At 37.9% G+C, this 22,024-nt stretch overlaps 1 protein-coding gene and 1 non-coding gene across 4 annotated transcripts in view; one reads left to right on the top strand and one right to left on the bottom strand.

Moving 5' to 3' along the window:
- PSD3 (pleckstrin and Sec7 domain containing 3) overlaps positions 1-22,024 on the bottom strand; it is a 565,935-nt gene that overhangs the window by 70,990 nt on the left and 472,921 nt on the right. For all 3 annotated transcript variants that reach the window (XM_027122996.1, XM_027122997.1, XM_027122998.1), the window contains one exon: positions 7,149-7,219. In XM_027122996.1, the coding sequence (XP_026978797.1) occupies positions 7,149-7,219 (71 nt within the window). The remainder of the gene's footprint in view (positions 1-7,148; positions 7,220-22,024) is intronic.
- LOC113629002 (small nucleolar RNA SNORA70) lies at positions 19,323-19,461 on the top strand. The gene has a single exon (XR_003436326.1). It is a non-coding gene; the product is annotated as a small nucleolar RNA SNORA70 (small nucleolar RNA).

The following is a 22,024-nucleotide window of genomic DNA, read 5'->3' as shown; positions in this document are numbered from 1 at the left end:
ATAGGGAGGGTGGGAGGGAGGGAGATGCAAGAGGGAAGAGATATGGGAAGATATGTATATGTATAACTGATTCAATTTGTTATGGGGCAGAAACTAACACACCATTGTAAAGCAATTATATCCCAATAAAGATGTTAAAAAAAAAAAAGAAAACTGTAGGTTACTATCCCCACTGAACATAGATACAAAAATCCTCAACAAAATATTGGCAAATTGAATTCAAAAATACATTAAAAGATCATACACCACAATTAAGTGGAATTTATTCTAGGATGCAAGGATGGTTCAATATCCACAAAACAATCAATGATACACCACAGTAACAAACTGAAGAATAAAACTCATGACCATCTCAATAGATGCAGGAAAAGCTTCTGACAAAATTCAACGTCCATTTGTAATAAAAACTTTCAACAAAGTGGGTACGGACAGAACATACCTCAACCTAATAAAAGCCACATATGACAAACCTATAGCCAATATCATTATCACATGTGAAAAGCTGAAAGCATTTCTTCTACAATCAGGAACAAGACAACAATGGCCACTATTGCCACTTTTATTCAACATAGGACTGGAAGCACTAGCCATAGCAATCAGGCAAGAAAAAGAAATACAAGGCATCCAAACTGGAAAGGAGGAAGTAAAAGTCACAGTTTGCAGATGACACTATATTTAGAAAATCCTAAAGATGACAACAAAAAACTATTAGAACTAATAAATTAATTCAGTAAAGTTACAGGATACAAAAGCAATTTTGTGTTTCTTTACACTAACAACAAACTAATAGAAAGAAAACAATCCCATTAACAATTGCAACAAAAAGGATAAATATCTCAGAATAAACCTAGGGAAAAGATGGGAAAAGAGTGCTTCTTCAATAAATGTTGCTGGGAAAACTGGACAGTTACATTCCAAAGAATTAAACTGGACTACTTTCTCACAACCTATAAAAAATAAACTCAAAATGGGTTAAAGACTTGAATGGAAGATGTAAAATCATAGAATTCCTAGAAGAAAACACAGGCAGTATGCTCTTTGACATTGGTCTAAGCAATATTTTTTGGATACGTCTCCTCAGGCAAGGGAAAGAAATGCAAAAATAAACAAATGGCACTACATCAAACGAAAAAACTTTTGCACAATTAAGAAAACTAATAATAAAATGAAAAGACAGTCTACTAAATCAGAGAAGATCCCTGAAGCAATAATATCTGATAAGGGGTTAATATCCTAAATATACAAAGGTTCCATATAATTCAACATCAAAACAAAATAAAACAAGCTGATGAAATTATGGGCAGAGGACTTAAATAGACATTTTCCAAAGAAGACACAAATGGCCAACAGATGGATGAAAACATGCTCAACATCACTAATCATCAGGGAAATGCAAATCAAGACTACAATGAGATATTACATCATACCTGTCAGAATGGCTGTAATCCAAAAGACAATAAACAATGTGTTGGCAAGGATGTGGAGATAGGAATCCTTGTGCACTGTTGGCAGGAATGTAAACTGGTGCAGCCACTATGGAAAACAGTTTGGATGTCCCTCAAAATTTAAAAAACAGAACTACCATAAGATCCAGCAATTCCATTTCTGGATATTTTTCTGAAGAAAACAAAAATGCTATTTTAAAATGATTCATGCACCCCTATGTTCACTGCAGCATTATTTACAATAGCCAAGATATGGAAGCAACCTAAATGTCCACTGATAGATGAATGTGGCATATATACATTTATAACAGAATATTACTCAGCAAAGAAAAGAATGAAATCTTGCCACTTGCAATAACATGGATGGACCTAGAGGTTATTATGCTAAGTGAAATAAGTCAGAGAAAGACAAACACCACATGATTTCACTTGCATGTACAATTTAAAAAACAAAACAAACATAACAAAACAGAAAGAGTCATAGATACAGAATACAAACAAGTGGTTGCCAGAGAAAGGAGGGTGGAGGAGTGAATAAAATAGGTGAGGGAGATTAAGAGGTACACACTTTTGTCACCAAATAAATGAGTCACAAGGATTAAATGTACAGCATGGGGAATACAGTTAATAATAATATAATAACTTTATATGGTGACAGACAGTAACTAGACTTATTGTGGTGTTCATTTGTAATATATAAAAAATATCGAATCACTACGTTGTGTACTAGAAACTAACATAGTGTTGTAGGTCAGTTATACTTAAATTAAAAAAAAAAATAAATGGGAGAAGAACCTCAAAAAAACAAGATAGCAAACAATATTCGTCAAAGTTGCTCAGAGACCCTTTTTTAAAATGTTGGTGTGCCACATGCTAGGACACAGATCCAATTATTAGGGAGTTTACATAGCTTCAGTGTAGCCCTTGTTAGCAAGTGGACTTTACATACATAAAGGATTCATATCAACATAACAATAAGAAAAATAATAAACATTTTGCATCAACTGTGAAATTCTGAAGACGTAAGCTGGAATACTGATCATGATGCTAATTTTTGCTAAATATTTCAAGTTTGGTACAAAGTAGAACTATATTTTTGGGCTTCCCTGGTGGCACAGTGACTGAGAGCCCACCTGCCAATGCAGGGGACGTGGGTTTGAGCCCTTGTCTGGGAAGATCCCTCATGCTGCGGAGCAGCTGGGCCCGTGTGCCACAGCTGCTGAGCCTACGCTCTGGAGCCTGCGGGCCACAGCTGCTGAGCTCACGTGCCACAACTACGGAAGCCCGCGTGCCAAGAGCCCGTGTTCTGCAATGGGAGAGATCACTGCAATGAGAAGCCTGCACACCACAATGAAGAGTGGCCCCCGCTTGCTGCAGCAAGAGAGAGCCCACGAGCAGCAATGAAGACCCAGTGCAGCCAAATATAAATAACTAAAATAAATAAATTTTAAAAAAAGAACTACATTTTTAAAACAAGCATTTGAGATAATTTGTCCTAAAAACAAAAACCTATCTTTATGTGCTAAAATAAAAAAAAAATTAAATAGCAGTAATTTTGACTGACTTACAAGTAATAATGTCTTAGATGTGAAAACACTAATTTTAGTATCATACCTCAAGCGTGATAATCTCTCCTTAGTTGTCTTAAAAACCTATTTGTAATAGAAGAAAAGAGTAAATCTTCAAAACGCCAGCAGCTCAAATAAAATTCACTTCCCTCAAAAAATAAAGATTAGTACAGAAATAAATGAAATAGAGATCAGAAAAACAGTAGAGGGAAAAAAATCATTGAAATTAAGAGTTGGTTTTTTGAAAATAATAACATTGACAATCCTTTAACTAGACTACTAAGGAAAACAGAGAGAAGACTCAAATAAGTAAAATCAGACATGAAAGATGAGACATTACAACTAATGTCAGAGAAATAAAAATATTATAAACAACTATGTACAATTATACACCAACAAATTGGACAATCTAGAAAAAATGGATAAATCCCTAGAAACACAATTTGCTAAAACTGAATTATGAATAAAAATCAGAATAGACCTATAACTAGCATGTAGATTAAATCAGTAATCAAAAACCTCCCAACAAAGAAAAGTCGAGGACCATTCAGCCTCACAAGTAAATTCTACCCAACTCTTAAAGAATTAACGCCAATCCGTCTCAAATTCTTATAAAATATTCAAGAGGAGGGAACACTTTTAAAATCATTTCATGAGGCCAGCATTAGCCTGATACCAAAACCAGAAAAAGATACTACAAGAAAAGAAAACTACAGGCCATATCTCTGATGAATATAGACTCAAAAATCCACAACGAAATATCAGCAAACCAAATCCAACATCATATTATGAAAGGTGCAGGGGCTTCCCAGGTGGCGCAGTGGTTGAGAGTCTGCCTGCCGATGCAGGGGACACGGGTTCATGCCCCGGTCTGGGAGGATCCCACATGCCACGGAGCGGCTGGGCCTGTGAGCCATGGCCGCTGAGCCTGCGTGTCCGGAGCCTGTGCTCCACAACGGGAGAGGCCACAGCAGTGAGAGGCCCGTGTACTGCAAAAAAAAAAAAAAAAAAAGAAAGGTGCATATACCATGACCAACTGGGATTTACCCCTGGAATGCAAGAATGCTTCAACTTATGAAAATTAACTAGTATGATAAACCACATTAACATAACAAATGTTACAAATCACATGATCATCTCAATAGATGCAGAAAAAGCATTTAATAAAAATTCAACAACCTTTCACATGATAAAAACATTCTACAAACTAGGAATAAAAAGAAATTACTTCACTATAATAAAGATCATATATAAAAAGCCCACAGCTAACATCATACTCAATGGTGAAAAACTGAAGGCTTTTTCTTCAAGAAAAGAAACAAGACAAAAATGCCCACTCTTGGCATTTCTATTCAACATAGTACTGAAGTCCTAGCCCAGCCATCAGAGAAGAAAAAATAATTAAAGACATCTAAATAGGAAAGGAAAAAGTAAAATTATCTTTGTTTACAAATTCCATGACCTTAAATACAGAAAACTCTAAAGATTACACAAAAGAACTGTTAGAACTAAGAAATAAATTCAGCAAAGTTGCAGGATACAAAAGTCAACGTGTAAAGATCAGTTGCATTTCTATAAACTAATGATGAACAATCCAAAAAGGAAATTAAGAAAACAATTCCATTTACAACAGAATCAAACACAATAAAATACTTTAGGAATAAACTTAATAAAGGGAGTGAAAAACTTATACAATAAAAAGTACGAAACACTGCTGATAGAATTTAAAGACGCAAATAAATGGAAAGACATCCTATGTTCATGGATTGGAAGACTTAATATTATCAAAATGCCCATACTATCCAAAGTCACCTACAGATTCAATGTAATCCTTATCAAAATCCCAATGGTAGTTTTTGCAGAAATTGAAAAATTCACCTTCACAATTCATATGGAACTACAAAGGATCCTGAATGCTCCAAATGATATTGAGAAAGAATAACAAATTTAGAATCCTCACACTTCTCCATTTCTAAACATATTTCAAAGCCATAGTAATCAAAAAATTATGGTAGTGGTATAAAGACATACATGTAGTCCAATGTAACAGAATAGACAGCCCAGAAACAATCCCATCAACTGATCTTCCACAGGGTCCCAAAAGAACACGAGAAAAGATAATCTCCTCAACAAATAGTACTAGGAAAACTGGATGTCCACGTGAAAAAGAACGCAAGTTCATCCTTAACATACACCACACACAAAAGTCAACTCATCACGGATTTAAATGTTTAAGCTTTGAAACTATGAAACTCCTAGAAGAAACCACAGAGGAAAAGCTTCTTGGCATTTACATTGGCAATGATTTCTTGGATACACACCAAAACAACAGGTAACAAAAACAAAAATAGAGAAACGGGATTATGTAAAACTAAAAAGCTTCTGCACAACAAAGGAAACAATCAAGAGAGTGAAAAGGCCACTTATAGAATGGGAGAAAATACCTGAAAACCACATATATGATAAGGGATTAATATTCAAAATATATAAGGAATTCCTAAACTCAATAGCAAAAAACCCAAATAACCTGATTAAAAAATGGTCAAAGGATCTGAATAAACATTTCTCCACAGACAACACACATATGGTCAACAGGGATATGAAAAAATGCTCATCATCACTAATTGTCAGGAAAATGTAAATCAAAATCACAAGGAAGTATCATCTCATGCCTGTTAGTATGGCCATTATTAAAAAATATTTTTTTAAAACAACCCAGAAAATAACACATGTTGACATGCATTTGGAGAAATTGGAACTCCTGTGCATTGTTGGTGTAAATTTAAAATGATTCAGCCACTGTGGAAAACAATATAGAGGTTCTTCAAAAAATTTAAAGTAGAACTATCATATGATCCAGCAATTCCACTTCTGGGAACTGAAATCAGGATCTCAAAGACATATCTGCACACCATGTTCACTGCAGTATTGTTCACAATAACCAAGAGGTGGAAACAACATAAATGTCCATGGACGAATGAATGGAAAAAGAAAATGAAGTAAACAATGGAATATTGTTCAGTCATAAAAAAGAGGAAAATCCTGTCATATGCTGTAACATAGATGAACCTTTTACGTTAAGTGAAATCAGCCAGTCACAGAAGGACAAACACTGCTTGTTGCCATTTATGTGAAGTATCTGAGAGAGTCAAACTTATAAAAACAGAGAGTAGAAAGGTGGTTGCTAGGGGCTGGGGAGAGGGGGAAATGGGAGAACTGCTGTTCATGGGGTATTGTTTGTCATGCAAGACGGAAAGTTTCTACAGACCTACTGTACAACACGGTGCTTATAAAGTTTATAATACTGTACTATTCACTTAAAGTTTTATTGAGTGAGATCTCACATTATGTTTTTTATCACATTAAAAAGAAAAAGTATTTCCAAGCTTTCCTTTGAGGTGGGAGCTAGAGTCCTGTTGGGCCCTGGGACGTGGTGTACTTATTCCAGTCAAGACACAACTTTCCCATCTCCACGCACACAGAGGTAGGGAGGCGGAAGCTCCAGGGACTAGCCTTCAAAGGTCAGAATATATAAACTTGATACCAAACTAATTTCCAAACTTGGGGATTAGAAGAAAGGACCCTGACAGGAAATGGTATGGTCAAACACTTACCCAGGTAACTGGAATACATTTGCAGTGTTAAATACCAGGACTTGAAAGAAAATGTGTTTCTAGATTTAGGTAGGATCTAAATGAAGATAAATAACTAAATAAATGAGGGATAAAACTAATCTATAGTATAAATACCCATTGAAACAAGTGTTACCGCAATCTGAACCTGAATAGACAATATGAAGTCTAACTTATCAACTTATATTCAACATTTCTAATTGAATATAATTAGAACACAGCTCATCCACTCCCTCTGATCACATACACTCACATATACATGTATATAACCTTTTATATTTATAAAATGCAATATATATACATATATATATAAATAATTTCCAAAACAATTTTTGCACCAGCAACAAAAAAGAAAAATCTAAAAGAGAATTTAGATATCAATTAAACAGTCTTTTGGGTGTTTGATGTGGCCTCTTTGTACAAAGTGAGTATTTTCTAGGTAACCTGTCTAATTATCACTTCATAAAGTTTTACAGGCTTCATTTTTTTGTATCTACTTTTACCTTTTGCAAGTAAAGAACTGTTCCCTTTAGTACAGCATAAAAGGTCTTCCATCCTCGCTTTCCTCTTGGAGCTAGAAAGGGAAAAAAAATTGAAAAATTTTATTTGATGGAAATTTGCGTTTTTCGAAGGAGAACCTAAAAGGTCAACATGGTGATTATGCTTCAATGTTCCTGGTTTATTTGCTACCGAGACTAATAATAATGAGAACTAAAATTTTCTTGAGCCTTACTGTGTAACAGGCAGTATGATCTCATTTAATCCTCACAATAACACTGTGAGGTAGGTACTATTACTCTTGTCTTTTTATAAAACTGAAGCACAGAGAAGTACTCTGCTTATGGTCACATAACTAGGAAGAGGAGAAGCAGGACTCTGAGCCCAAGCAGCAAGGCTCTGCGGTCTGTGCTCCAGTAGAGGTGACTAAAAGACTGAAAAAGCAAGAGGCATATTGGAAATACACATTAATCTAAGGGCTCACGAACCAGAGCCTTCATGGCTTCGTCAAAGTTTCCAGGAGTCATAAGAAAAAAGTCCCGGAATATAAAAGGACTCCTCTTGACCTTTCTCCCAAACATCCACCAGCTGGACTGTAACTTTAATTATTATTACTCCTGTGGCAATTTGAGATACCTCTGCTGCAGATCATGCTGCCCTGTAACATAATTTTTTTTTTTCTAAATGCCTCTTTCAGTAGACTGTGAATAACCTGAGAACAGATATCCTTCATCTTCAGAATTCACAGAACCTTGCATAGTGCAAGGAAGACATTAGGCACCTTTATAAAAATTCTCCAAACTAAGTTTCTTCCGGAAGTCCTTATATTTCCTTTATTTATATTTTCCTGGAGTATAAAGTAGAATTTCTCTATTGACTTATATAAAACTTTACAGATTGTCCTAAAGTAAAAGCACAGATTAGCAAAACAGTTTACTATTTATTCTTAATCTTGATAAAATTAAAATCCGTAACTGGAAAAGGTTATTACCTGAATACCATTTCTCTAATGTCTACCAAATATGCAGGAAGGGCCATTTATTCTTATTCTGTTATCAACTATTTGGCTGTCTTTAGGCTGTCTTTAACCTGGATGCCTGATTAAATTAGGAAGTGCATTATTCTTAAGTAAATCTTTTAAATCTCCTTTGACTGAAGAATCGTTAGGCTTGGAAAGTAGGTGAATAGCCACCTACAGAACACGGGTGCTCCTGCCAACACCATACTGAGATATCCACCTGGCAAAATAGGACTCAAAACATCCACTCTGTAGGTTTCCAGGGGAAATAAAAAAATTTCATCCCATCTGTTTCCATCACGTAAGATTTTAAAGTGTGTACTCAAAAATAAATGATCAAAAAATGTATACCATAATCTTCTTTTTTTAAAAAATTTATTTATTTTATTTATTTATTTTTGGCTGTGTTGGGTCTTCGTTGCTGCACGTGGGCTTTCTCTAGTTGCGGCGAGCAGGGGTTACTCTTCATTGCGGCGCGGGGGCTTCTCATTGCGGTGGCCTCTCCTGTTGTAGAGCATGGGCTCTAGGAGTGTGGGCTTCAGTAGCTGTGGCTCGTGGTCTCAGTAGTTGTGGCTCGCAGCTCTAGAGCGCAGGCTCAGTAGTTGTGGCACACAACCTTAGTTGCTGCGCGGCATGTGGGATCTTCCCGGACCAGGACTCAAACCCTTGCCCCCTGCGTTGGCAGGTGGATTCTTAACCACTGCGCCACCAGGGAAGCGCCATAACCTTCTTTATAAAGAAAAACAAGTGGCTACTATAAAGAAAGCCATAGATCATCATATATGTGTATATATATATATATATATATATATATGAAATAAATGTTGACTGCCTTTTTCAATAGATGTCAAATCCTGATCTGGTCCATGTGAGAGCAGGGCACACAGAAGTGGCCCCGGGCTGCAGGAGCTGCTGCAGAGCAGGACAGAGGCAGTGGTGTGGTGGAGGTACCTGCTGGAAGGCAGACCAGCTGGTCTCTAGACCTTGTCTCAAACCTCTCCTCTCACCCACTAACCCTAATTCGGTAACTCCCGACCAGTCTCCCAACCTCTCAGGACTTCAGCTGCTTCATTTTAAAATGTGGATAATTCATATAACTTAAGGCAAAGCACTGGCTAATGCTGGAGAAGAACTTAGAGAAACCCTTCTGTTTTCTATAGGAGGAACACAGGTCCTGGATTTGAAAGGCTTTCCCCAAAGCCCTAAAACTAATTTAGTGGCATCTTGAGATTCCTTCAGTTTAAAGATTTACAAATCTAGTTTTCTGCTTTTCAAGTAGAAATCTATTAATCTGTTACCAAGGTTGTTGCCCCAGAATCATAACCCTGCCCCTCCCTCAAATGCAAACCAATTGCTCTTATCTAAGTTTCAGGAGGAAGCTGCAAGGAGAAAAAGAAGAACTGGTCAGAACCAACTAAGCCCAAGATGGGGGAAGATTTGACTTCCAGTGACCTTGAGCCAGATTAGCTAATCGACACACCCACTGACACCAGGATAGTTGACAACTGCCATGACAACAACTGGAAAAGCCCATACAAGGACTGAAAAGGAGTGTTGCATCAGGTCCGGATCCAAACCATACCTCTATTCATGAATATTCCTCCCTCTCTTTCCAATTCCCACCCTTTTACCTGGACCCTCCTCTGTACATTGTGTCTCTGCCTGAATTGGGTTGAGAAGTTGATTTGGGAACCGAGTTCTGGCTTCTTTCCATTCTTTGGCCATTGAATAAAGGCTGTGCTGTCCCAGGCTCTTCATTGGTTTCATTAGTGGCTGTGTGAATCCGAGCAGAAAAAGAACCTCCTTGACGGAGACAAGGAGTCTCCACCCGGGTTAGGACCCCAGTGTGGGTCTAGTCCACCAATTTGGTAACAAATTGGTGTACATGTTCACAAAAACTTTTAACAGATCTTCATCTTTACCACACTAAGCCTCCTAGAAATGGATCCCAAAGATCTCTCCAACCAAACTCTGATCGCAAGTCAGCTGTGGGTGACCAATGCTGAGTCAGGGAGCATTAACCCTGTGCGCCATGCTCTATTTTTCCAGCTCCCACAGAAATGTAAAACTTAATCTTGTTTTTGGTCAATTATAACTTAGTTGTTTAACGCACACCACAATGCTAAAAATAAGACACTAGTATTACCTCCATTTTACAGTGGAATTCAGGGAAGAAAAGGACCACTGTGCACTAAACAGGATGGGAAGGCTGCAGAGGCAGCCTCAGCGGCCCTGATTTTAGAGCCACACACACACACTGCAGCTATGGCTTTTGCACCCTCGGTGAGCCTTGCCACGTGAAACACAGGGCTGGACCCCACTGAATGAGGAGGGTTGTCCCTCATAATGACAACTGTAGAGGGAGTTAAATCTGACATCATAGCACATTCATTATTAAGTACAGAAGGCTGGGGAAAGAGCTATAACTGTAGTTACATAATGAACATGGTGGAAGGAATCAGTGAAGTCACTGACTGGAAACTGGATGTATCCTACTGCAAGGCTCTAACTACAAGGGTGGTAGCGGGTTGGTAGGTAGATGCATTTTAACAAATATCTGGGCGCCTACTGTGAAAAGGTGTTTGCCAAACTTGATCAAAAGATACCGTTTTGTGCACTAGACTACACTTCCACGGCTATTTTTAACATGCATACCCAGAGTCCAAAGACTGCTTTCCTTCTTCTTGAAAATAAAAGAATCTTGGTGTATTTTAACTCATCAACTGTCTCCAACCTTACATGATAACAGTGTCTATTACTTTTGTCTGTTTAATACTACTGAAGTAGACATTTTGTATAAATTGCCACTGTCTGCTTAGATTTTCCCTCATGTTTACTATAATATTACCTTTATTTGTTACTTCTGTAACTCAGGTTGTTTTTGGAGGCCATTTTCAACTACTTATTGAAATCTATACTTAGAAGTTCTTTTAGTGAGGGTCTTTTGGTGGCAAATCTTTTCCTGTTTTTCTTCATATGAAAATGTCTTTATTTCATAAAAAATTCTAGGGACTTCCCTGGTGGCATAGTGGCTGAGAATCTGCCTGCCAATGCAGGGGACACGGGTTCGAGCCCTGGTCTGGGAAGATCCCACATGCCACGGAGCAACTGAGCCCGTGCACTACAACTACTGAGCCTGTGCTCTAGAGTCCATGAGCCACAACTACTGAGCCCGTGTGTCACAACTACTGAAGCCTGCGCGCCTAGAGCCCATGCTCCACAACAAGAGAAGCCACTGGAATGGGAAGCCCAAGCACCGCAAAGAACAGTAGCTCTCGCTCGCCACAACTAGAGAAAGCCCGTGTGCAGCAACAAAGACCCAATGCAGCCCAAAATTAATTAATTAATTGAAAAAAAGTCTAGGTGGACAATTACCTTTTCTCATGAAGACATTACTTCATGTTGTTTACGTACAGGTTTCTTCACGTTTATCCAGCTCTGGGCTTCTCAGGTATCATTTCCAAACACTTGCAGTCATCATATGTTTGAATACTGTCTCTCCATTGTCTCCGCTATTGAAACTTCTGATACTCTAACTTCTCAGTCTACCCCACAGGCGGCTTCACAGCTCCTTCATACTCTATCTTTTTGTCCTCTGTGCTAAAAGCTGGTAGTTTTATCTCCAGTACTCCTTGGGCACCCAGATCCACAGATGCCCTGAGGGATTAGCAGTCCCAGGGCTAGCTCACTTCCTAGATTTGTACTCATTTCCCTTTCATTGTTACAGGTTCATCCACTCATTTAAAAGGTGTTTAAAAATATTTTAATCACTTTTAGATGTTTCATAATGTACGAGTTTTGGAATTTGTAGGCCATCGTGTTGCCAAAAAACAGTTTCTCATTTTTTCTTTTCTTTTGAAGAATTCATTCACAAATTTTATAATCTAGAATTCATTTGAAGCAGGATAAGGAGATAGGAGCGGAGGACAGGATGAGAGAAACTAGAACAAGGAAGGAGGCTGTTACAATCGCCCACATGAGAGAAAAAGCCCAAAATATGGATAGAGGTGCACAATAAAGACAAAGAACTGGAAAGAAAGGGGAAGGCAGCAGTGCTAACTGAGCACCTATACTACAGTGCTCTGAGCACTGGGCACGCATTATAAACGTTCTGTTTGATCCAAATGATCCTTTCAGTTAGGCATCACTGCCTCTATTTCACATTGATGTCTCCATTATAACTACATCTGCAGCTCTGAGAGGTGGTGTAAGCTACTGAGGGGGCTACCTACATACGGATTTCAAAGCTACTGTCTAGTGCAACTCGGAGGAGGAAACATGTTCTATGGATACATTAAGGGGAAACTCTCCAGGTGACAATCCTTTGCAATAGTCAGGCGTACTACTCCAGTGAGGTAAGCACAGACGGCAGGGAATGAGAAGATAGGACAGCAGGGGAATGCAAGTCAGGTGTGTTCTCTGATCTCCCTGATGCCTTCAGAAGCACCCCTGCTCATGGCGATGCAGCTCAGAACTGAGCCACGATCCTGTGTCTGCCCCCTAGCTCACCTAGCATTTTGCAGAGTAATAAGGCTAATAGCAGTAATAATTGTAGCAGTAGTGATAGCATCAGCTAACATTTATCGAGAACATACTGTTTTAAGCACTGTTCCAAAACTGGATGTATGTTAACTAAAGCCCACAACTCTGTGAGGAGCCACTTCTATATTCTTCATTTTACAGATGTGGACTCTGAGACTTCACTAACCTGCAGCACTAGGTTCCCCATCGCACTGGCCACTTTTACTCTGGTTTGTATGCAGGGAAAGAGCAGTCAAACTAGACTCATCCACACTGAGTTGGTAGACTCTGAGATATAGGGGTGATATTCAAAGTAAAACAAGAAACAAAAAAGTCAACAGGCCTCTGTGACTTTTTACACCACACACACGACACATTTCTGCAAAACAGAAATTCGCAGTTGTTCCAAACCTGAGCAGTGGTGAAACTATCATTAAATCTTCAATATTATAAACCAGTTCTTATTAGTATTCTGACCTTATCTTTATTATACATTTGAAGAAGTCTTCTTAAAAATATGAAGTACAATGAACAATATTTTGGCTTCAGTTACTACCACTGATCTTTAAAAAATAGTTAAATGCACAACCGAGAATGAAAGCACAGCCTGTCACCCTTCTTTCATAAAGAGGAAGGTATGAAATACTCCCGAGCAATGAAATATTCAGTAAAGAGTAATGACGGCTACATGCCGGAAAATAAAGATATTTGTTTTTTTAATTCACCAAAAGGTATAAGCTTCATGCAAAGGTTTTTATTTGCATGCTATACTCTCCAACTTTAATTTCTTCTGAACCGAACTGGGAACAGATTGCGTTTAAGATCTTACTGTTCCAATTTTTCTATTTTCATCAAAATCTTGGCCTGTTTTTGAACACTCCACACTGTGGGTTCCCTGATTATCTACTTTTTCCTTTTCTTCAAGTTTAATATCAGAAAGACTTAAGAAGCATAGAAAGACATAGTATGGACAGTGTCTATTTTTTCTTTTAATACACAAACCTTTCTTTCCTGTCTGTTGGCCTGAAAAATATTCTTCCATTGCCCCAGTAAAGTGACAAAAATATCATTTTTTCCCCAAATGGTAGAGAAGGTCAGTAAGCCATATACACACTAATTAGAAACAATTCTTAAGTTATGGCCTGAAAGCTAACAATGGAGGCCCTGCCAGGCTAGGAAACAAGGGAAATGTGAGGATGTAATAAGCTCCATGTAAAATACCTTCAATTTCTCTATGTTAATGGGAGAAAGACATTTAAAATATAATGCAACACCACCGAGGGCATTCCAAAATAAATCTTGGAAACAAAGATGTGCTCAGCAAAAGCCCTTCTACACTGTACAACTGGGACATGTCTGTACGAGATTTGTAAAAGGCACAAGACATTTCTAAAGTTTAATTCCCTAGTGACAGCATCTGAAAACTGGGCAAAATTCTTAAAGTATCTCTACTATAGAATGAAGAGATATGCTACCTTGGTAGGAAGCAAGCTCTTCAATTCTACGTCACTGAGGCAGGGGGAGTTTGCTTTCTATGACTGGTATGCAAAGGATTTAGATAAATTCATGGATGACAGCTCTCCCTACAAATCATTATGTGAAGTTAACAGTAATCCTTGTATATTTATCCCTAACTTCCTTTCATAAAATATTCTCAGGCACCACCATAAGAAGTACCATTAAATCTTAGCTGAGTAACTGAGACACTCAGATTACTGCTTGAAGCAATGGAATCCCAGCTGCGCACAACAGAAGTTACCTTTGGGAGAAAACTCACACAATATTAAGCAACTCATAGTGTTAATTATCTCCAGGTTTATAACAGAGTGGTAGAAATAAAACAGTACTATTACTATCTTATATTTCTAAATCATTTACCTTCGAAACATTTAAGGCAATTTACACATTTAAAAAAAATCAGTTAATCTTTATAATCTTTCTCTTTACGACTGGGAGCTGTTACCTGCAGTCAACTCTATTTTATAAAAGGAAAAACTGGGGCAGCCTTACAGGAACTAGAAGTACAACCTATACAGATTGCTTTTCCCTGAAAAACATTTCCTTCTTTTTATAATAGAAATAGGTTTACATCACTGGTAGAGAACAGAACATGAAACACAAGAGAGAATTGGAAGAATATGCTCCCCAGGATGCCCCTGGCAGGATGATGTTCACTCTGGATGTGATTCTATTCCTTTAAGAAGTCAAGACTTTTACCCTAAATTGATCTTTCTGGAATGGCAGAAAGTACTCTGGACCAAGAACCAGGAAACTTGGATTTTATTCATACCTTGCTGTCTACTATTTCTCTGACTTTCAACAAGTTGCCTAACATCTCTGGTTATAAATCTATAAAATGACACTACAACATACAATAATTACTTTACAGTGTTGTTTCATAAAGGTTATTAGGACACAAACCCTACCCCTAAACAGTTCACATTAACAGTGATAAGTTGTATAAACCAAATTACCGGTAGCATGGCACTAACCAAAAGCAACCACAGTGGAGGTTTCAAGCAGGTAAAGAGAGGAGGAAGTCACTAATTCTACCCATGTGTAGGGTTTACAAGTCAGAGAAGGTTCTAAATGAGGATTTCGTTTTCAGCAGATAGAAAAGGGGGGTTTTCTTTGGCCCTCCACCTTCTCTACAGTATATCTGGACTAAGACACTGAATCAAAACATGGATCTCAATTACAGAAGACTCATAATACTGATCACCACCATCCTTTATCAGGATGGCCTCTGGACAAAAGCCAACATAGTATTTTCCACAGAGAGCACATGATTTGAAATTCTGGTTTCACCTGAGTGACCTTGGGCAAGTCAGCCTCCCCATGTGTCACTTACTGTCTCTGTAAAACAATAATAAAATGCTACCTACACCTCATAGGGTTATTCTGAAAATCAGATGAGTTAATACATGTGAATCTTTTAAAAGTGTATTTTTTATTGTTAGAGATACTGTCTTCTAAAAGAAAATGCATCCAATTTCCATGCTAAAACACAAAGACTTACTTTTTAAACATCATTCATGTATTCAGAAATTTTTCTTTGTTAAAGTCAATATTTTGAGAAGAACCCCCACCCCGGCCCCAGACATTCCTGATGCATTTTAATAGAAAAGGGGTAACCTTTCACCCTTAATTTAATTGGGGGGAGGATGGAGTACAGCACATTCATTAACATATTTATTGTTTCTGTTTTGTCCCAGGTCCTGTCCTGTCTTGACATTGGATACATCAAACATGAATGCAAACAGTAAAAGTGAACAGTGGGAGGAGGAACAAAAGCTGATGGAGAAATTTTTACCCAAGTAATAAGCCATAAAAATGTACAAACCCAACTTGTAAACAAATACGTTCCTCCACTCAGCTAGGAGATGGTTTCACAGCTAGCCATTGCTAGAAGCACAGGGAGAATGTAAAGGACTTGTGCTGAGGTTGGAGAAGAGGGCAGGACATAATAAGAACATATCATCATGAGCTAAGGTTACGGGAAAAGTGTGCAGGCAGCGAGAAAGACAAAAATAACCCAGAATATACAGCTATTTTTTTCAGGAAAAACAAATACTAGAGTCATATAAACTTTTTTAGCATTTTGACAGATGAACATCCCGCACATTTTCTTCGCTGCTGCTTTCCCAGATACCAGCATGACCTCTGCCCCTTCACTTCAATCAGGTCGCTGCTCAGATGTCACATCCCCCAGGGCTTCCTCTCCTCACCTTGCCTTATTTTTCTCTGGATCACTTAACAGTCACCTGAAATACCACCTATTTATTATTGAGCTCCCCCTATACTAGAATGGAATCTCCAAGCAAGTACTATTTGTTACTGTGTCCAGAGAACAGATTAAAAACTCGAAAAAGAAGAAAAGCATCAGATGTCCTAAATAGGCATGTAGATGAGGCAACTCAACAAACATTGAAGATAATTTTTTTAAAAAGTGTCTCCATCATTTAGGTGAAATACATTTGAAAACTCAGGTTGGTTAAAGAGCAAAGAAGAGGCAGGACAAAATTTTCATACAGATTATTTCAACAAGAGGATGTTGGATATGGAAATAGGATATCAGTAAAGACCCAGGCTCATAAGGAACAAACATAGCTTGACAAATTGCTATGGGTTTTCAATAATTATTAAAGAATGGACATCTGTGGAAAGGGACTTTAAATTCTAGGAAACAAACAGCATCCCATAATTCTTTTTTTAAAAAACTGACATATAATGACATGTAACATTATGTTAGTTTCAGGTGTACAACATGATTCAATATTTGTCTATACTGCAAAATGGTGACCACTGTAAGTGTACTTAACATCTATCACCATACATTACCGCAGTTTTTTTCTTGTGATGAGGACTTTTAAGATCTATCCTCTTAGCAACTTTCAATTATGTAATACAGTGTTATTAACCATAGTCACCATGCTCATAATTCTCATAAAGTGAAGGAAGATGCTGGAGAACTTGCTATTTTAATAACCACCTTAAAAAGTTGGACAATAGCAAAATGTTACTGAAGTTCAATAACTTCATTATATGTGAAAGGTATGAACACTGAACTCCAAGAAAATCAAGCATACTATGTTTTTTCATAATTTTTTGAGCAATTTACAGGATTCATTATCAAACTTACAGAGAGCAACATACTAAAATAAAATGTAAGGGTAAATTATTACAGTCTATCTGAGGAACGCAGGTAACTGCTAAATCAGATAAGCCTGAATCTGGCTCATCAAGTGACACCAAATCAAGTTTGTTCAACTTCACAAGCACCTTATGACCAATAAACTTTAGAGTCTAAGATGCTGCTGAGCATGCATTTCTACAAATAGAATTCAAGTAGGCTACCTTAACTGTAAAATAGCCCAAGCCCCATTGGCACCTTTAACACGCCCCTGGGCAAAAGCTACTACAGGTCAACAAAAATAACTCCTAGTGGCAAGGAAGAGCAGCCTGCAGACAGAGGCTGTTCTCAGGGAAGATGACAGCAGTCTGACTGTTTTACCCCAAACTTAGGAGCTTCAGGAGAGACTGCCAGCTCCCCTTTCTAAAACACGGTTCCCAACCCTTCCTACAAGACCGCTGACACAGATGCCAGAAAACAGCCCACTGCCATGAACTGCATCTGAAGTGATGCCACCATGTGTGTAACTCAGCTTTTCCATGTCAGGCCAACGTCTTCCATTTGTTTAGACTGCCAGTGCTTGGAAGAGCTTCACCCCTTCCCACCTTGGGACTTCCCACCTTGTAACCAGGACTGCATTCCTAAGAGGACTGCAACAAGCAGCCTTGATACAAATTACTAAGTGCTGCTAAAACAACATGAAACATTTGTCAACGATCCCCATCCCCAATTTATTTATGGTAAGAACAGTACCACAACAGCCATTAGCAGATTTTTAAAAGGGAGGTTTAATACCCACCACCTTATCATAAGTCATCTTAAAAAAGAGACAATAGGCCCCAAATGGAGTCACTTGTGCTCAGCCCACCTCACCAGACCGAGGCTTAATAACTAACCTAATTGCAGTAATTGCAGTACAACCTCCTCCAGGAATGGTCTTAACCAACTAGTCTGGAAGTTTCTTGTCAGCAGCAATGAGGAAATCTGCTACACAGGCCCTTTCCATACCCCAGAAGAAGATGAGGTGACCACTCTCCCCTTTTCCCTTCTCTCCTGCCTATAAAAGCCTTGACTTTGTACGGCTCCTCCAAGCTCCTCTCTGCTTGCAAGGTGGGATGCTGCCCAATTGACTGATGGTTTAATAAAGCCAATTATATCTTTTAAATTTATTTTATTGCATTTTTTGTTATTTAACAGTCAATTTTTATTGGTAATCATGCTTAAGTGTTTGTTATACCTTTTTCCATTTGTCTTTATTTTGAAAACATTTTACTATATTTTAGACATCATTATATTTCATTAGGCCTTTAAATATTCTATTGCATTGATGTTATATTTTAAATAACAAATGTTTAACATAAAACACTGATTTTCCCTGATAATGTAAGTTATATTCATCCAGTGTCAATGGCAAAAAATTTCAAAGTAAATAAAAAATATGGAAAATAACAGAAAAAAACACACATAGAAAAAATATGTAAAATCACCAGTCTAACCACCAGAGAGCATTTCAGTATATAAGCTCCTAATCATTTTACTACGCACACATCTGCCACAAAATTGGGATATCATACTTGTTTCCTTTAAACATTTCTACTTATATATCATATGTCATTTTAAAAATGACTGCAAGAGTGACACTGTATTGCTCTTGCTGGTCATTCAGCTGTTTCCAAGATGATGATGGCAATAATGCTGCTGCTGCTGCTAATATTACCTAAAATAATAATTAAGTTCTTAAATAACAATTAGGTTCTTTCTATGTGCCAGACACTGTGCTAATAAGCACCTTAAGGTGGCATTCTCACCTTTGAGGCTTTTGCATTACCTATTTCCCTCACTGGAATACTCATATATGCCATTTGTATCCAAAGATGTTATGAACTTCCTTTTGCAATTCAGCTTTCAGCTGAATGACACCTGTTCAGGTATATCCCCTCCCTCTCCTTATTTCCCATCAAGAGTGAATGGACTGGCACACAGCTGGTGCTCGAAAGAATTTCTACTTTGCAGCCAATTAAGCCGACTGTGCTCTTTTCCCCATGGGGGCCTGGTGTGCAGTGGCTGCAAACAACAGGCTCCTTGGTAGTGTAGTGTATGAGCCTGTTGCCACTATGGGTTGCCCTAAGGGATGTTGGATTCAGCCCTTTCCAGTGGACATTCGTGACTGGTATACTGTCCCCAGTTGAGGCTCCAGACAGGTATGTGAGGTGCCTTTGGAAAGCCCCAGGGTGCAATGGCCAGGGCCCACATTGGCCAAGTCATGGTGTCCATCTGCACCAAGCTGCAGAACAAGGAGCATGTGACTGAGGCCCTCCTCAGGGCCAAGTTCAAGTTCCCTGGCTGCCAGAAGATCCACATCTCCAAGAAGGGGGGATTTACTAAGTTTAATGAGGATGAATTTGAAAGCATGGTGGCAGAAAAGAGGCCCATCCCAGATGGCTGTGAAGTCAAATACATCCCTAATTGTGGCCCCTGGACACATGGCGGGCCCTGTACTCGCGAGAGCCTTGGCACTGTCCCCTCCCTACTTGCCCACCAATAAATTCTACTTTCTTGTCCAAAAAAGAAAAAAAAATTTCTAAAATGAATCAATGATCTATCTAGTTTCAAAGCTCAAATTCTTAATTCTGTACTATCCAGTGATAAAATTTTGGTACATAAATTTCCATCACCATAATTATTTCCTTTAGGAAACCAGTATTGCATTTTTAATTTCAAATTTACATCAGGTTACTGAAGACTTTGATAAACTGTAATAAACAAACATAGAGAAATGAAGATTATTTTCTTCTTTCTCCTAAATTTTAACTATACTGAAAATATAAATAGAATGAGTCAACAGTACAAACAGAATAATTTCTAAAAATCAGATGTAGTGAAAACTGTGCATTCTTCTTTCAGAAAGAAATATTCAGATTCTGAACAGAGTTTTTTTGGTGCTAAAAAATTATAGTTTCTATTCCACATTCCTTGTCAAAAGTATTGCTTCTGAGAACAGTGGGTGACCTCTTTTAACCAACACTAATGAAGGAAAGGGTGGATTTTAAATGAAAGACAAGAGCCATCAAAATGGAACTTAAAAACCTAAAACTTATTTAGTCTAAATGTAGAATTGTGAAGAGGCACTCCTCATCGAACACAGATAAAATGCCACCAGAACTAGACCGCCACCAAACTCCTACTTGAGGACTCAAATGGCCACCCTCATGGCATTGCTCTTTGGCCATGTGTCAAAGGGCTTCATTATACAACCCTGCTGCCACAGAACAGCAAAGTGGCAAGGAGGGGGAACTTCGCCTAGTTTTAAAATAATTGCTTTGCTTTGCCTCCACTTAAAGAGTCTTTCTCTAATAGGAGGAGACACTGTCTTCTGGGGAAAAAATATTCCACTTTTATTATCTCTTAATTACAGTGTCGCTGTTCCCAGTGTTATACAATAACAAAGAATTCTGCCTGCAGTGCCATTATAAACTCTATTTTCAGTAAGTGTGACTCAGAATATCATCTACTCTCTCAAATTTGACATGTGGGACTGAATTTTCAAAACTTTCACTGACAGGCAATGTGTAAACCCCTCTAAAGTGAGTGAAACCCCCTAACCTTCTCAAGACACTACTCAACACTCCTTACATCCAAAGCGTTTAAAATGAGATCTAAAATGTGAAACAGATATGGCTCCCACACCCTTAAAAAGCAATTAACATTTCAATATTTCAAATAGAAACAGATCTCAGGTGGGTAAAATCAATGAAGGATCTATACTGGAAATGTGATTCAAATATTTCAAAATTACTAAAGTGGTATGTCCACATAATTAGCTTCTTTGATTCACTTCTTCCCAACTCCTCCAATACCATTTTCCAAAAGAAACCACTTTTTAACATTTACTGTTTCTTGGGGTAGTTAATTTGCATCATATCCCTAAACAATGTGCTGTGATAATAGATTGTAAAATTCTCTATTGATTTTCTGCTGTGAGAGATGAGGACTAGCAAATGTGACTGCTCCATTCCACCTGCCCAGTACATTTGTATGGCTTTTTATCTGCATCTTATTTGTTGTCCCAGTAGTTTTAAGAGCAGGCTAACAACATTATTTCCTGCTTCTTGGGTATTAGGTAGCCCTTTTCCACTTCTCTCTAAGAGCAGCATGATGGCTCTATCCCTATTTCCCTTGGGCTCTCCTCTCTCCACTTTTACACCCCAAATTCTTTCATCTGTATTCTTACAGGGTCAAGGTGGACAATATTTACATTCCATTGTGTAACCGTAATTAAATCTTTTACATTTCTAAATGTGAAAAACAAAAAAACCAAAATTTTATTATTGTGGTGAAGGTTTAAAATATTATGAGGTGAATACTAATTTTGGGGTTTTCGGTTTTATAATTATTATTTTTCTTGCACAGACTTCAAGAAAAATACCAACTGCTTCTAAATTTCCCATGCAATCAGGTGTTCTATCAAGTTTTAAAAATTTTGTAATGAAACATTAAGAGATCAGAAGGCTATCAAGAGCAAGAAACATATGTGTACCTAATTTTTTAAAATTGTCAATATAGTTGAATTGCTAGGTACTCCTCACTGACTGCATGTTCTTCCCCTTGCCAGAGGTAACCACTAAGCCATATTTAATGATTCCTATGTGGATGTGTTCCTATTCAAAATAGTGCTGTGTTGCATGCTTTAAGATGTTACCATATATGCA

Source organism: Aethalodelphis obliquidens, unplaced genomic scaffold (assembly GCF_003676395.1).
Source record: "Aethalodelphis obliquidens isolate GAN/ISIS:26980383/991018 unplaced genomic scaffold, ASM367639v1 scaffold25, whole genome shotgun sequence".
NCBI classification, from domain to species: domain Eukaryota; kingdom Metazoa; phylum Chordata; class Mammalia; order Artiodactyla; family Delphinidae; genus Aethalodelphis; species Aethalodelphis obliquidens.
The sequence above is the reverse complement of the archived record's forward strand: the minus strand, read 5'-3'. Positions and strand labels throughout refer to the sequence as shown.